At 39.1% G+C, this 16477-nt stretch overlaps 1 protein-coding gene across 2 annotated transcripts in view; it reads right to left on the reverse strand.

Moving 5' to 3' along the window:
* Positions 1–16477, reverse strand: part of ERI3 (ERI1 exoribonuclease family member 3) — a 235324-nt gene that overhangs the window by 63931 nt on the left and 154916 nt on the right. For both annotated transcript variants that reach the window (XM_026665739.2, XM_087960153.1), the window contains exon 7: positions 14719–14818. In XM_026665739.2, the coding sequence (XP_026521524.1) occupies positions 14719–14818 (100 nt within the window). The remainder of the gene's footprint in view (positions 1–14718; positions 14819–16477) is intronic.

The following is a 16477-nucleotide window of genomic DNA, read 5'->3' on the forward strand; positions in this document are numbered from 1 at the left end:
TTTGTAAGTTGGAAAGTTGGGAAACTTTCCCAGACCAGTAAAAGAGTTCTGTGATATTTTAAAGCCTGTGTCACCTTTCAACAAAAGCTACTCCAGTAAGAGAGTACCTGACCCACCTTGTCAGTCTTTTGTTAGCATTTAGGGACTAATACAGTTGTGATCAGCTACTAAAAACACTCCAAGTTCATTATTTTATACAGACTACCTAGGACATAGGGCAGTGAGTCTTAAAGCCAATTAGCACAACGCTTTGGTTTTAAGCAAGAAGGAACTGAGTGGAGGCTTCAAGAGAGAGAAGTCAGGAAGGAACGGTCAGCACAGCCCTGAACAGAGACTTTGTTAGATCTTAATGATAGCGGGGAAAAACTGATTGACTCAGGTCAAACACTCTTGTTGCTAAGCTTGGTTTCTGCTGTGGAATGTTACCAATGATTGAAAACTCCAGAGAGCTTCACAAACAGACAGAACAATTCTGATTCTCCAAGAAAACAGGAATCCCACGGAGAGGTCAGAGAGGATGAAGCGGCTCCTGTCACATAAGGTTCTTCTAGACCCTGAATACGCATATGGGCAGCACATACTAGGAATTTCACCCAGAGATTATGGTAGCAAAGGTCATGTGGAGAAAACAGAAGCAAGCAAACAGATGATGAGAGTATAAATAAGTTAAAAAGATTAAAAGAAAAGCTTAGTTTGACCATGTATGCATATAACAGCTTCATGCTTTTAATCTAGCATAACATTGTTCTGAGCATAAATAGATAGCGGTCAATATCACAGAGCTCACCTTAAAAGTAGGTGTTAAAATAAGACAATAATAAGCTCTGTATATATTCTGAAGAACTTTACAAATACTTTATTTTTACAAATTTCATAAATGATACATATAAGTTATTACACATATTTCAATAATTCATAAATTGCCATTGTTTTAAACTATGCTTGTAGTTCAACATTTCAGCCTCTCAATCTGTAATGGGTAATTTTGTTCATGAGCCTAACAAAACACCTCTTTTTAAAATAATTAATTAATGGGGTGTTGCTCAATAGGTTTTTGCTAACTTAATTCTTGTTTATGTTGACATATGACTTACCATGCACACGATCTTTAGAAAAGCGATTTTTAATCTACAAAAATGTAGTTACAGGAATTATTAAGTATAAAAAATGACTTGCAACTTCTTTGATATTATAGAAACTTCTTCCCCCATTTTTCTTAACTAAATTGCAATACCATCAAGAGATAAGCAGATTTGCTTATTATCTTTTCATAATCCTGTAACAGCCTTGTAACTTCCCATATAGTCAATGAGGAACTGAGGTAGCATCAGTAGGTTGTCCCAAGGTTATCAAGCTAATTCATCTAAGCATGTTCCGATTTAATGACATTTTTTCTGATTCTGAGTACTACACTGTCTCTCATAAGCACTGGAACTGAAAGGCAAAGGAAAGCATAACAAAGGTGCATCATTTAGGATACATTAAAATTCCAAAGATGCATTTGGAAAGTATGTGTAATCCTGAAGAAAGAAGGATAGATTTCGGAGCTTGGGTTTTCAACTTTTCCTTTATTCGTTCCACAGCAGAGAGAATAAAAGGAGATGGGAATAATCAATGCTTCTCTGGGCCTCAAATCCTTGAACAAAATTGGATGGAAATCTCACAGTATACATATTGACATGAACACTGCCAAATACCTTAAGAGGTAAAACATCACAATACAGAGATAATGTGATTCATTTTCAACAGGTTACGTTTTAACACTAAAATCTAGAATACTTTGATGACTGTCCATCATTTGGTAATTTCTAATACTAACTTCAAACGGAAGAGAACCTATACCCATTTAGCACAGTGAACTATTTAACAGCCCACTATGACAGTAGGTGCTCATTAGGCAATTCATGAGAGAAGAGGGCTCAAAAGAGCACATTTTTGCAAGCACACTCTGGATAGCAAGAAACAGCTTACTATTACCGCCATCACTATCCAGCCCCAAAGGAAGGAAACTCATTTTTCTCCAACCCAGCCTTTTTCTTTTCCTAGAGAAAAAAGGAGTGAAAGTATGAAGTTAAAGAGAATTGTCTGGCTACTCAAAGCCTTTAACAACTATTTTTAATATCAGGCTGAGGAGCAGGATTTTGAAATAAAGCAGCCAGTTTCTTTTTTGATGCAGAAAGTACAGATCTTGAAACAAGGTCTAGTCCCTCCTCCTTCACTAACTAACAGCCATATTTTTCTCATTAAGAGACAATCTGACTGTATTTTCCGACTTAAGGCGATCACCATAATTTGAGGTTTCTATTATCTCTTTTCTTATTTTTGTTGGAATCAGAAAGCAGAGTGTTCTTTCGGGTCTGACAGGAGTGGGGGCAAGTCACTTCTATTTTCTTCTTCTCTACTTAACACGGCTGCCAGTAGTAATGATGACTTGTAAATATTGATTAAACAAGACTACAGTGGTGATGGTGGAATGGTGATTGTTTTCATTGTTGTTTTTGTTAAAAGCAGATAGATAATAAAGAATAAAATAAAAGCTAAATCAAAATGAAGTTTATGTAACTCCCATCTAGAGTTTGGTTCTTAGGCATTCTGGAGACAAATTAATTTCATGCATTCGCATTTTCAGTCACCCTTGCTCTCCCAACGCTATCCAAATGCAACAATAGTCAGACCTTCAAAACACCTCCCATTTGGTTCCCTCTCTGCTCACCAGGCATCCTCACTTCTCTGAACTAGCTTTGCCAGATGGATGCAATTTGCATAATATCACCAGTGGAGGCTGCAGGATCAACAGGGGTCAGGCTCTGACATCTCCAGCACAGTCTATCTCCGAGTGCTAATTTGAACTGCATTGATCTCTCTTTCTGATTTCTTTGTCATTTACCTCTGCAGAGGTTTGACAGGAGATATGGAGACAGACAAGGTTGGAAGGGGGGGGGGTTGGGGGAGGCAGGGAAAGAAACAAAGATTGCAGTTACAGATGTCTTTAAGGAAGAAAAAAGATTAAGCCAAGGACTCTGCTGAGGGTCATAGCTCAGAGGCATCCTAATTACCTTGTTCTTAGAGATTCTTGTACAGACTTAGAGGGGGGGGGGGAGGTCCTGTCACGGAACTCATAGAAAGGGAAAGTTATTAAATTGAAATTGTGTGCTTTTTGTTGGCCACTATCTCCCCCTTCTTCCCCCGCCCCCAATACTTTCTCACTGAAGGTTCCTAGAGAGTTAGTATTCTTTAGCAACCCATCTTTACCTATATTCTCTCCCAGGGACAAAACCAAGGCCATTCCATAACACAGGTGCACAAAGTCTGGTTAGGAGGAATCACAAAGCTTGCATATCCCAAAGCAATTGAACTTTCTTGTTTTTCCTTGAAAACATTTCAATTCTCATCCAAGAAGCTTCTTCAGTTCTTCTTCTTCTTCAGAACTGAAGAAGCTTCTTGGATGAGAAGAGAAACATCTTCAAGGAAAAATGAGAAAGCCCAGTTGCCTTTTGGGACAACCATGACCTGGATAACTGAAGATTCCCATAGACAAAGTTTGCATAGCCAACTTCTTGTAGGAAAATACTTGTGAAAACTTTACTTGTGGTGGGTTTCTCTGAATGTGGTGATGTTGTTTCCCAATAACAGTCTTCTATATCCACTATGGCTCCGTCCTTTTATAATGCATTAGTACTACTGCAGTTCTCACCTTCAGTAAATACAGCAACATGTGTTTGGGCATGTGCAGATTGAATTTAAAAAAAACTATTAATAATCCAAGGGTACCGTTCTCCTAATATCAGTCAGAAGATGTGATCTACAGCAATCTGTGCATGTTTGAGCAAGGCTGTTTCATATTCACATCAAAACCATTTAACAGTTTTAGGCTTTTTTAAAAAAAACAAAACCTTACAGATTAACTGACTGGATTTCCCAGGGAAAGGCTGAGGATGAAACTACAGTTTTCCTCAAAATAAATATTTTAGAATAGTCAGAAATATAATATAAAAAGTAGATGCATAATGCCAAGGAAGAGAGCACCAAGACTTACTCAAATAGCATCATAATTAAAACATCTGAAATTTAAGAGGAAAATTTCAGTTACTGTGGAAATATCATTCCACTATAGCTCCGTATAATTACCATATGTATGTCTTTGAATTTGAAATCATATGATTCATCTCAAACCCTATACCTAAGGATGGCTCCCCTGAAGTGTTCATCCCATCCCATCCCTCTCACATTAAAAAATGAGCTACACCGAAGATTACACGAAGGCGCTACATAGCAGCATTGATACTCCCAGTATTTTGCAAAGACTCCCTACAGTAGAGAATATGCAATGCTTAAACACAACTTTTTTTGGTTCCATCCTCTTTTCCTCAGTCACAATATTATTAGGCCTATTGACCTTGCTGTGTAGGTGGCAGACTACTACAAAGGCAAGCAGTCAACACAAATACCCAAACAAACTGCCTGCCACTTCATCCCCCACCCCCCACCCCATTTGTTTGCTAAGTATAGGAAAAGAGTTGAAGGACCTTCTCCATTGTAACATGCACAGGAATGGAACAGCAGTGATAAGAACATACCCCCTGCTGCTGCCAGGAAAAAGGAAGCACTGAATCTCTGCTCAAAAGGGCTGAACATTGGCAAGAGTGTTCTGTCACATTTGCGCACAGTAATCCACTGTGCCACTGAGTCCCATCAGAGGAATTTTGAAAACTTAAATGATTGAAAGCACAAGAACACCAGCTCAAGGTTCCCAGCCAGCCTAATTAGCTTTACACACACTCCCACTCACAGAGAAGAGAGCACATACAGAAAAAGGACTGTCACACTGCTTTTCTCTCTTTCTAAAAGCGTGGCGGTGCTTACCAGCTTTCCCACTGTGACACCTCTCATGGTAGTTAATTAGAATCATGTCACTGATTGGATCCTGACAGACATTCGGCCTGTATGTCTTGCCACAACTCACTCCCCTCTCAGGCTAACATTAGTTGTGCAAAGCACCTCTCTGCTTCCAAAAGGTTTTTCTATCCTGGACAGAAACTCCTCCTTGCCAGAAATGTAGGCCATATTGCTTCCCTCACAGAACATCCGCTCCACCTGTTTTGAGCTGCTTGACCTTTAGCAGCACTAATTCAAAATGACACCGCTCATTTAATGACATTTCTCTTGATTTTTGTTTTAGTCTCTTTTAATTATTTAACTCTGGAGCCCTTGGCCCTTTTCTTTCAACTGTAAGAGAGTTTGCCCCCTTTTCACAAAGCTGGTTTAGGACAGCACCGCGGCACTGTCCATTCTTGTCATTATCACATGAGCACAAAGAGCATTCATAACAAATCAAAAAGAAAACAGGACATTAATCAAAGATGTTTCTTAATATTCGAAATATCAAATAGAGAAATTGCAAAGTCATTACAGACATCTGTAGCAGTGATTTGGAAGGAGCTGTCTTGACAACTTCATTTGTTCTGTAATCCAGCAGTAGCAAGGCCTCTTTTGGCCACAGACTGCAGTTCATCATTATTTTAGTTGCCTGACAAGCAATTTACCACTTTTTTTCCTCCCTGAAACTGGAGACATGAATCTGGCCATGATATTTTAGCTTATGAAGAATTCTGAAGGACCTATTCTTAGAGAGTAGAATAATCCCATTCTTCACCTAGGATCTTCATACCACCATAGATCCCATGGTTAACCAAGGCCTCCCTTCTGGAACCATATAACACAGGAGGGAAAAATTACATGAATGCCCAGACATGAGAGAAGAACCATATTCAGCCTGTAACCCTATAACCACTAAATGTAATTCAGCTGTGAGATTTCCTGTCAAAGCAACTTACATGCAGAGCAAGGGTAACAGGAAGACGCTGAACAACTTTAATAACTGTATATTTATTTGTTAATGCTTGAAGCTCTCCCAAACCAGTGAGACTTTTCAACCTAAAATGTAGAGCTTGACTGAATCCCTTCATAGACAGAGTATCCTAAACTGGCTACTGTTATATAAACAACATCCTGATGTTTCTGTGAGACACTCTCTTGGAGAAATGCTTGGACAAGTAATATTTTGATTTAGCCTCCCAAATTACACTTAGAGCTGTCAAGGATACAGTGACTTGGGCCATGAAGGGAACTGAAGACTAGTTGTCATAATCAGTGATTCTTAAAGTGGAGGTAATTACCACAAGGGGATAATTTGGGAGTATCCAGGGGATAATGAAACAATTTATAATTGCATCTTTGAGAGTTGAAGATGCAGTCTGGGACTGCTGCTGCTGAGATTCTTGTGTAAAACAATAGAGTCCGGGGATTTTGTGGAGGTAATGACATTATCTGAGACTGGAAAAAAGAGTTATTGAGTGAAACAGTTTAAGGACCACTGATCTAAGCAAAGGATCATGACTTGAATACCAGCTCATAGACCAGTGGTTCCCAAAGTGGGTGGTACAGCCCCCTGGGGGGCGGTGGGATGCCTTAGGGGAGCACTAAGAGGCAAGGGGGCTGGCAGGGGGCGCTAAGAGGTGGCAGGGGGGCACTGGAGGTGGGGCCCTCGCAGGGCACAATTCAGGGGTGAGAAAAAATCCCGCCGCCGCCGCGTTCGAGGCAAGGCCCCGCAGGATCACCCCATTGACTTGCACGCTCCGGTGCAAGGGGCTCAATGGGGTGATCCTGTGGGGCCTCACCCCAAACGCAACATTGGGAAAGGAGAGCAAACCAGAGTGGCTTTGTTTTCTTTTTCAAAAATTTCACCACCACTGTGTTGAGTGAGCGGTGGGATGTTTGAAAAGCAGAACAAAGCCGTTCTGGTTTGCTCTCCTTTCTCAACGCTGCGTTCAAGCGGCGGTGGAATGTTTGAAAAGGAGAGCAAACTGCTGTGGTTTGCTCTCCTTTCCCAACGTTGCACTTGGGGCGTGGCCCCGAAGAATCACCCCATTGAGCCCCTTGCACCAGAGTGTGCAAGTCAATGGGGTGATCCTGCGGGGCCTTGCCCCGAACATGGCAGCAGCGGGATGTTTGAAAAGGAGAGCAAAGCTGCTCTGGTTTGCTCTCCTTTCCCAACGCTGCGTTCGGGGCGAGGCCCCGCAGGATCACCCCATTGAGCCCCTTGCACCAGAGGCACCTGCCCAAGCAAGTCCAAACAGAGTGGTTTCACGAAGTCAATGGGGAGGGAAAGAGAGAGGAAAGAGAGAGAGAGAGAGAGAGAGGAGAGAGAGAGAGAGAGAGAGAGAGAGAGAGAGAGAGAGAGAGAGAGAGAGAGAGAGAGAAGAAGAAGAGAAAGAGAAAGAAAATGGGACGGACAAAGAAAGGAAGGGACAGAAAGAAAAAGAAATAAAGAGGGAGGGAGGGAGACATATAATGAGATATGTATTCTAGTCCAATCACCTGCTCCAGCAGGGTTAGAAGGGAGTGAGTGAGTGAGTGAGTGAGTGAGTGAGTGTGTGTGTGTGTGTGTGTGTGTGTGTGAGTGTGTGTTATCCTTGTAATTTACCAGTACATTTTGGTTTTGCCTTCTTCAGAATTGGCACTGTAATACATTGGGGAAAAGTAATTTTTTAGGGTGGAGGTCTGGTCCAATGGATCCTGTTTAAAGTCTCAACAAAATGTGAGAGCTTCCTGATAGTCTTAGCCATGTTTCGTCCACAAAATGTTTAATTAATAGAAGCCAAAGATGTTTCAATGTGCTGGTGCTGGCAAAGATGTTTCAATGTGGAAAAGGGCCTCTAAACTAGGCCTCATTTCAATCTGATGCATCAGGTCTCTCTCTCCCTCCCTCCCTCCCTCTTTGTCCCTTTTTCTTCCTTTCCCTTTTCTTCCTTCTCTCTTTCTTTTCTCTCTCTCTCTTTCCCTCTCCCAGGCTCACCCCGCTCCACTCGGGCTTGCTTGGGCAGGTCCCTCCAGTGCAGCGGGCTCAATGGGGTGGACCTGCAGGGCCGGCACCTAGAATGCAGCAGTGGCAACGCGTTTGAAAAGTAGAGCAAAGCCAGAGGTCGGTAATTTTTGCTGCAAAGAATCACAAAAGCTTCTGGGTTGTGCACAAGAAGGGACACACATGTCAATGCAATTCAGCAACATAAAATAAAGAGATACAAATAAAACAAATCAAGAATCGGCAAAGCATCTCTGATTAGATTTTATTCACTACTAGAATCTAATCAGAAATGCTTTGCCGATTCTAGTCCAATGACCTGCTCCAGCAGGGTTAGAAGGGAGTGCGTGTGTGTGTGTGTGTGTGTGCACGCGCGCGTGCATAGGTGTCAAAACTCCAAAAACAGGTCAAGTAGTTCTGGGGAGGCCAGTCATAAATTAGAGCACTTGCTAAGCAACCAGTCATTAAGTGAGGACCACTTGTATTTGATTTGCCAGTCACCAAACCATGCCCACCAAGTCATGTGACCAGCAAGCCACGCCCACCCAGTCACATGACTAACAAACCACATCCTCAAATTAGGCCACACCCACAGAAATTTGAATCCCGCCCCTGGGTGGGGGGCATTGAGGATGAGTTTGTAGCACCAAGGGGGCGGTGGACTAAAAAAGTTTGGGAACCACTGTCCTAGACCATGAACAGCAGTTCTAAATGCTCCCTTCTAAGAAAGCTTGAGCAACAGAAATAAGTCTTTATAGTATACTATTCCCACTGTACTTTTTTTTCCAAAACAAGGGGATTCAATTTTCTAAGAAGATCAAATCATAAACATTTGTAATTTGCAAAAATATGGTATTAAAATTTTAGTTTATTGTTTAATAAACTTAAGTTGGAATTTGGAAAAGTTTTGATAGTGGAAGGTAAAGACAAATAAGGTTTTCCGGTTTTGATAATCCTGTCATAATGATATGGCAATGGATTCACAGATGACTAAAGCAATTGGGCATATAAGTGAAGCATATTTTAGAGGATTTCATATGTTCTTAGGTAGAATAGCTGTGAGTAATGTGAGCTAGAAATTTTTGTACAGAGATACACAGAATTGTTTACTTTTTTAACAAAATTATTTTGAGTTTTAGAATCAGGTTTTATAAAATTACTCAGCAACAGTACTTATGATACAGTACAGTAGTTATGATAATTGTGTTATCTTGATTACATGATTGCAATTTGGGTGTTTCAAAACTGGCAGGTATTTGTTGCAACATCCTGTGGTCATGTTGTCACCATCTGCATGCTTTTCAGCTGGCTTCCAACAAGCAACCATAATGGAGAAAGTAGCAATAAAATTGCAAGTTGAGCTCACATGATATCGTATTTAACAATTATGAGTTATTTACTTAATAATCACAGTAGAACTATGCTTTCTTTCTCTCTATGTATGAAAAGAGGGAGGGAGGGAAAGAGAGAAGGGGGGGAGAGGGGACAGAGAGAGGGAGGGTGGGAGGGACAGCGGGAGAGAGGGAGGGAGTGGGAGGGAGAGAGGGGGAGGGGGAAGGGAGGAGGGGGAGAGAGAGAATATCTAGTGTACTTTTCAAAACTTTATTCCCTGAATCAAAAAACTGAGTTCAAACACAGTATTTTTGGCTCTTTAAAAATTACTGTTTATTTATACACCTCATAAAATTAAATGGACCATTTAATCTTATTTATGTTTTAAACTGATAATTTGTTAAAACATCAATTACATATACACCAATTCTCCGAAACAAATGCTCCATAGAGAATGAGGCGTTTGTAAGGATAAGAGGCTGCACCTTGGCAGTTCCCTATGGGGTTTGGTGAGTGGACAGCTTGGTAGGAGTTAATTAGAATCTTGTCACTAAGTAAATGCACCCTGCCTGGACTCTGACAAATGCTCCACTCTGACACTGGGGGCCAGGAGACAATCCACATCAAGCTACTGCAGGATGACCCTTTTAACACCAAGAGTAAACTCACTGCACAGCAAGTTGAAGCTCATTAAAACTGTCTACTCTGTGAGCATCCCATTAACCTCCCTGTTAAAAACACACAATCCCTCTTCTTTTCTTGCAGGCCTAATTAATGCCCAGGATCTGGAACAATGTAACACCCTAACTTCCTAGATTTCCAATAAGTAAATGAAAAAAGAAAGGGGGGAGCCAGAAGGATACAGATGTATCACCTGCATCTCACACCATATTGGTGGTTGACCCCTTTCAAATAGGTAGGCTGTCTTATGAGGCTTACCGTGAGCTAAGGGAGGTTTTGCCTGGGTTTAATCAGCAATGTAATTAGACGTGTCATTTGGCTACATGAGTTGACTTGATAGGCATGTACATTCTATTTCTAAATTTGATTTGCAAACTGGAGATGATTGCTAGAGTATACATATACATTAAATGTATACAGGTAGTCCTTGATTTATTATCACAACTGAGCCCAAAATTTATGTTGTTAAGTAAGACATTTAATAAGTGAATTTTTGCCCCATTTTACAACCTTTCTTGCCACAGTTGCTAAGTGAATCGTTGCAGCCGTTAAGTTAGTAATATGGTTATTAAGTGAATCTGGCTTTCCCACTGACTTTGATGTCATAAGTTGCAAAAGCTGATTACATGACCCCAAAACGCTGCAGCTGTCATAAATATGAACCAGTTTCCAAGTGTCCGAATTTTGATCACGTCACCAGGGGCATGCTGCAATGGTCATAAGTGTAAAAAATGGTCGTAGGTCAACTTTTTTCAGTTGTAATCTTTGAACGGTCATTAAATGAACAGTTGTAATTCAATGACTACCTGTATATCTATCTGTGTACTGTATTACCCTGGCAACCTTTAAAAAACACCCTGCATTACACTCTTTCGCTTCCAGCTATAAATAGTTCTGTAGTCAGTGATGGCTTCTGCCTTAAAAGTTTAAGCAACTTAGCCTAGCATATGAGTACTAATTTACAGATGGCCAGGGAGGAAACATTTGAAAGATTTACAGAGGAAAAATGCAAAAATAGGCACACTGAACCCTCCACCCACATTTCAGCATGGCTGAATAACCAGAATTCAGAGTCATTGAGCATTGATGTCTAGAAGGGCCTGGCTGCTTCAGACTCTGCCCATTCCATAGAAAGGTATAGTCAAAAGAATTTCTGCTACCATTCTGACTTGTACATAGTGGAGGTATTCAGGAATTTGTTGGCTATCCCCACTGGCAACTATGACCACAGCCCTACTTTACAAACGTTCTCTTTTTAGGAAAGCTAGGAGAAGAACTCAGTTTCATTTCAAGTTCTTTCCAGTAAATCACATAAAGCCAAAAGCCTGGAAAATTTAAGATGATTTCCAAGAGAAAAGGTGCTGCTGATATTTGTCAGAAATGCTGTCTTTGAACCTTGAATGCATGGAGAATGAACAGAACCCAAGGGACTCTTACTTTGCTAACTACTGGTAGTAAACAAGGAAAAGGAAGGGAGGGTTATTTGTGCCCATTGTTCACTCACTCTCAGTGATATAAAGAAACTGCATCCAAAATATGCCAGTATGGTATCAGACAATCAACCGTAATATATCTCATTCAGAAAAAAAAATATTGCTGAAGAAAAAATAAGGAGTGTAAAGCCGGAAATAAGAATCTCATCAAAAATCAACTGCATACAGATGTTCGGTAATATTTGGGGAACGTATTGTAGTAGTAGTACCCTGCAAACGGATGTGCAGAAATAGTGCAAAAATAAGCTGTGAGTACTTTTGGAATGAGAGTTAAGCAAAACTGGGAAAATGTTATATGAATCACCAATGAGTCCCTTTTCTCATACTTAGCAAAAGATCTATGAAACAAATGGATCGTTAGAATGTTTCACTAATGTCCAGTATTTTTCATGTGATCAATATAGGAATTTTGGGCCTTTCTAATGGGCTTGCTTTTCTTTCCTTATGTTGCAACACAACGTATTCAGATTAGCTTTGTTGGGGAAATTTCAAGAATACATATGTAATCTGACAAATATTCAAAAATGGGGTTAGGGTTAGACAGACCAACACAACTTCAAAATTGGACAGTTCATCCCACCACAATTTTCCAGACAAAACCTATACCTGAAAATGACATATCAAAATATGAAAATCAAGTGGGGGTAGAGATTAGATATTTTCCCACTGAACTAAACTTCATGCACATACTATTAGTTTCACTGTGCTTACTGCTTTAGGTTTAACTGCTGACTAATCCCATGAAGTATAGTGGGTAATGATAAGACCGATCAGCTTCCTTCTAATAAACACATATAAACATTGTGAAAGAATGAAGGGGTTGTCCATAGGAGCCAACAGTATACAGATATCCTCTTGCAAACTCAAAACAAATTATAGCAAAGATTGTTAAAGTCCTTCTCTCATCAAATAATATTTCAGGATAACTGTGGTCCATAATCTGTTTTTCCTTGACCACAATTCTTCCTACGATTTTCTTTTCTTCTTTCTTTCTTTCCTTCCTTCCTTCCTTTCTCTCCCTCCCTCCCTCTTTTCTTTCATTCTTCCTTCCTTCTTTCCCTGCCCCCCTCACCAACATGATCAATTATTCTTTAAAGCCAAACTTAGTATGCAATAATAGAGTAATATCTATCCATCCAGTGGTGTCATGACTGTTATTATCTGTCCTTCATATACCACAGTAAGTTTTCCACTTACAAGTTCCTAATTGGAAAAGCCAGCTTCTTCTGAAGTGAGGCCATGGTATATGTTTGCATCATATCAGACTGTTTGGCCTTCATTTACTACATTGAAATACCACAGTTATCCAAAGGTTTATGACCTTCAATTTAAAATGATTCTCTTCTATCAAAAAAGAAAGTTCAGGAAAAAATATTCAACAATTTTCATCACTTTCTAAGTATATATGATTGCTCCATTTTAATGTAAATTAAATTGTAAAATTAATTTTGCTTCAAGTAAATATAGTCCCTTTTTCATTAAACATCCTAAGCCAAAATCACATAACTCTATTAATAGCTAACAACATTGAAGGGACATTTAAACATATTGAAAGCTGAACAGGAATATTTTAAGTACATGATTGCAATGGTGATCAAATAATAGAGAGGGAAAGGGAAACAGGGAACAAAAAGACAAGAATCTCCTAGTTCCAGAGAAGATATGCTCATTTTAAATCTATGCTGATCGTTTTTTTAAAAAAACTATTTATTTGCAAATTGGGTTGCATTGGGGGGGGGAACGGGGGACATGCACATCTTTCACAATAATACAGTATTAAAAGACAAAAACCTTGTTTAAAGAAGAAAACCTGGTTTATAGGTTAGACTAATTGCTTAGCTCTCATCAGACACAAGGGAAACATTTAACCTCAGTGTGTTGCGCCCATGGATAATAGGGTGGTGTTTCACACCACAAACAACACCTTTTGGCTAAGTAAAATAAAGAAGCAAAAATCTTTACAAGTAAAAGACAGTCAAGAAAATTGGAGAAAATAACCATCATTGTGTATTCAACTTTCCAGCAGGGAAAACAAGCTAATGACAGTCTGCTAGATGTACAAGTAATTAAAGACAGTGACAGATTGTATTGTAGAAATGTTTGTGGCTTTAGTGTGGTAAGAACAGCCATTACAAACACTTCTATAAAACATCTGAGAGGAGATAAATGGCTTGAAGAAGATCAGGATAATAATGTAAAAAAGCTTCTATACAATTCCAGCCTATGGAATGGCTGAAATGAGCCTCTACTCAAGCAAAGAAGTAGCATTTCAGTGGTACATTCCATCAACATGCAACCAGATCCATAGTTCAGAAGGAGATTGCTAATTAAAAGCTGGTGAGCTTTAAATAATTCATCTCCTTAACTCATATTGATTTGATAGTTTAGTGGTAAGGGTCTTGAAACAATATTAAACTGTTTCCTCCAGGCCTGTGTGGTAGGTGACTTTTTTTTTCCTGTTGCCCATGTGTAAATTTACAGCTGAAAGAAATTGATAAAAGAGGAAAAAAACATAACAGAGAAAACATACTTTGATAGGTCCAAATGAGGAAAAACTATCAATTAACATATCTCAAATTTCCTGAAGAGCACTAGGAGTTATTGTATGCATCTATTGCTAAATACACACCATAACACTATTTCCTGCACTGCTATCTTCTAATAGATAGGACAAACACATCATATTCCAAGCTGCATTTGATAGAGAAGTCATCTTATAATGTTTTTCCATGTAACTTAAAATCCCTAGAAGTCTATTACATCTTTCAGAAACATCAGCAGAAGAATAAACAGCTTGCTTACAACTGAGTGCAAAAGCAAGCATGAATGTGCTCAAACCTATCCCTTAAACAAAAATATAGATTAGAAAATAAGAGAGCACCATATAAGGGGTAACCTGGCATGACATCAGGATCTCCATATGATAACGTCTAAACAGGGGAGAAAAAGAAACTAAATGCTCTTCTGAGATGTTAGTATTAAAATCTCAAATGCAGCACAGACTCAAATATTTTAGAGACTTATAAAGAAGTGATGGTTGGTACAAAAATGAAGGACACTAAGTAGGGCATGTGTGATTGTCAGCTCTGCTTAAAATTACTAGTCTAAAAAAAAAACCCTCTTCCCATTCATAAAACAACTCCTTCTGGATTTAGCTTCTTGCCTCTTCTTTGATTACCCACAAAGATGGGATCCAAAATAGGAGATCCACACAGGAAACTGGATTTCATTAGCTGAGAACCACATATCTTGGGAATTACATCAGAACAAACACATGGTGATCTTCCAATCATAATACACAAGGAGGGATTTAGCAGGAATATAAGAGGAGAAAAAAGGACTTGTTCTTACCTATCCCACTGTGAGGCCTTCCTATGTGCTGTAGATTCAGTCCTTTGTTCATATCTAACAGCCCATTCTTTGGCCAGCTCCCCATGGCAAAGCTATATGCCTGGAAAAGAAAGAAGACTTTAACATGATAGTATAGCAAGACGTTGACTCAATACCATCAAAATACTTGGTTCAGCCATTCTTCAGCATTATGAAGTCCAAATATTTGGGTCAGTGGTGGGATTCAAATTTTGTTACTACCAGTTCTGTGGGTGTGGCTTGGTGGGTGTGGCAGGGGAAGGATACTGTAAAATCTCCAGTAAGAGGTGGTGTTTGCCGGTTCTCTGAACTACTCAAAATTTCCACTAGCCGTTCTCCAGAACTGGTCAGAACCCGCTGAATACCACCTCTGATTTGGGTCACTTTTTCAGAAGTCTACATCTCTCTTTTCAGTATTTTATTTTGAATAGTCTCATTCTGATATTACTCTTCTATTAAATACAAATTCACATTCTCAATATTTTTTTGAGTGACAAAGTTGACTTGATGCAAAGGCTTTAAAATTCTGGTGGATAGAGTTGCTAGGTATTTTTTTCCCCAGATTCCAACATGAAAAATGGCAGGTTTTGCTCTCCACTACAGCAAAATCATTAACATTTATTATTTGCACTAACAGGTAAAAATTGACATTATATGTGATGTTTGCCAACGTCAATGTTGTCTCAGTATCCCATTTAAAATAGTGTTTCTACACACAGGAATTTTCCATGCTATATATACACACAAATAGAAAAAAGACAGAAGATCATATTGGTAGATAACAGTCTTAAAAAAGAATGTTTCTTTTTTAAAAAAAATATAATAATCTATGAGGCAGAAACAAATGTCTTTATCCAGACTGAGTTATCCTCTTAGAATTCTAAAATCTTGATCACACACTTCTGACTTCTTAGTTTTTTCTTTATTCAAGCAAACTCTGGATAGAATTTCCCATGCTTCCAACCTTCTTTTTTACTTCAGAAGTAGAAGAGTCTTTACCTTATTTACAAATGTGAAATGTTTAACAAACTAAAATTCAAGTGTGTTCCTATCTTCAAATATAAAAGTGAAGTAACTTTTAGCAGCAAACACCTAGCCAGGAAAAAAGTAACATTTTGCTGTTTTTTATAAGTAGCAATTAGTTTTTGGCTCCTGTAGCCATTATTTTAAGACCGACATCTGACCCTAGTTCCCAAAGATAAACCCACATACTAAATAATGTGATTGTTATGCTTCTAATAATTTCATCCCTCTGCATGCTTACTCAGATATTTTTTTCATAAGCTTCATATTATGCCTTTTTATTCAGAAGTAACCACAGATTGCTTGCAAATTTCACCTCAGTGTTTATATATTCAGAACCAAGGTAATCAGCTTTAAGATCCTGGATGCATGGAAGAGTGATCCATTAAAAATTAATCCTTCAGACCCACATTTTTCTGATTCAGCAGTTTAGAAACACAAGCTCTATTGTACAAACAGTAAACTAAGGCAAACAATTTCAAGATCTTGAATATAAAATAGGAAAGAGGATACACGGCAACATCTATTCATATGGATACACATGCAAATTCATAAAAATGAAATTCATTTACACTCGCACACTTTCTCTCCCTCTCCCTCACCCTCTCTCTCCCTCCCTCCCTCTCTCCAGTCTGATATTTCTTATTAGGAAATTATTTAATTTAAAAAGTACCTCCTGGGAAGGAAGTTCACTCTCCATATCTGCTGACACTGTTCA

This window comes from Notechis scutatus, chromosome 3 (assembly GCF_049901735.1).
Source record: "Notechis scutatus isolate UNSWTSFEM ecotype Mainland chromosome 3, rNotScu1.2, whole genome shotgun sequence".
In the NCBI taxonomy this organism is placed as follows: domain Eukaryota; kingdom Metazoa; phylum Chordata; class Lepidosauria; order Squamata; family Elapidae; genus Notechis; species Notechis scutatus.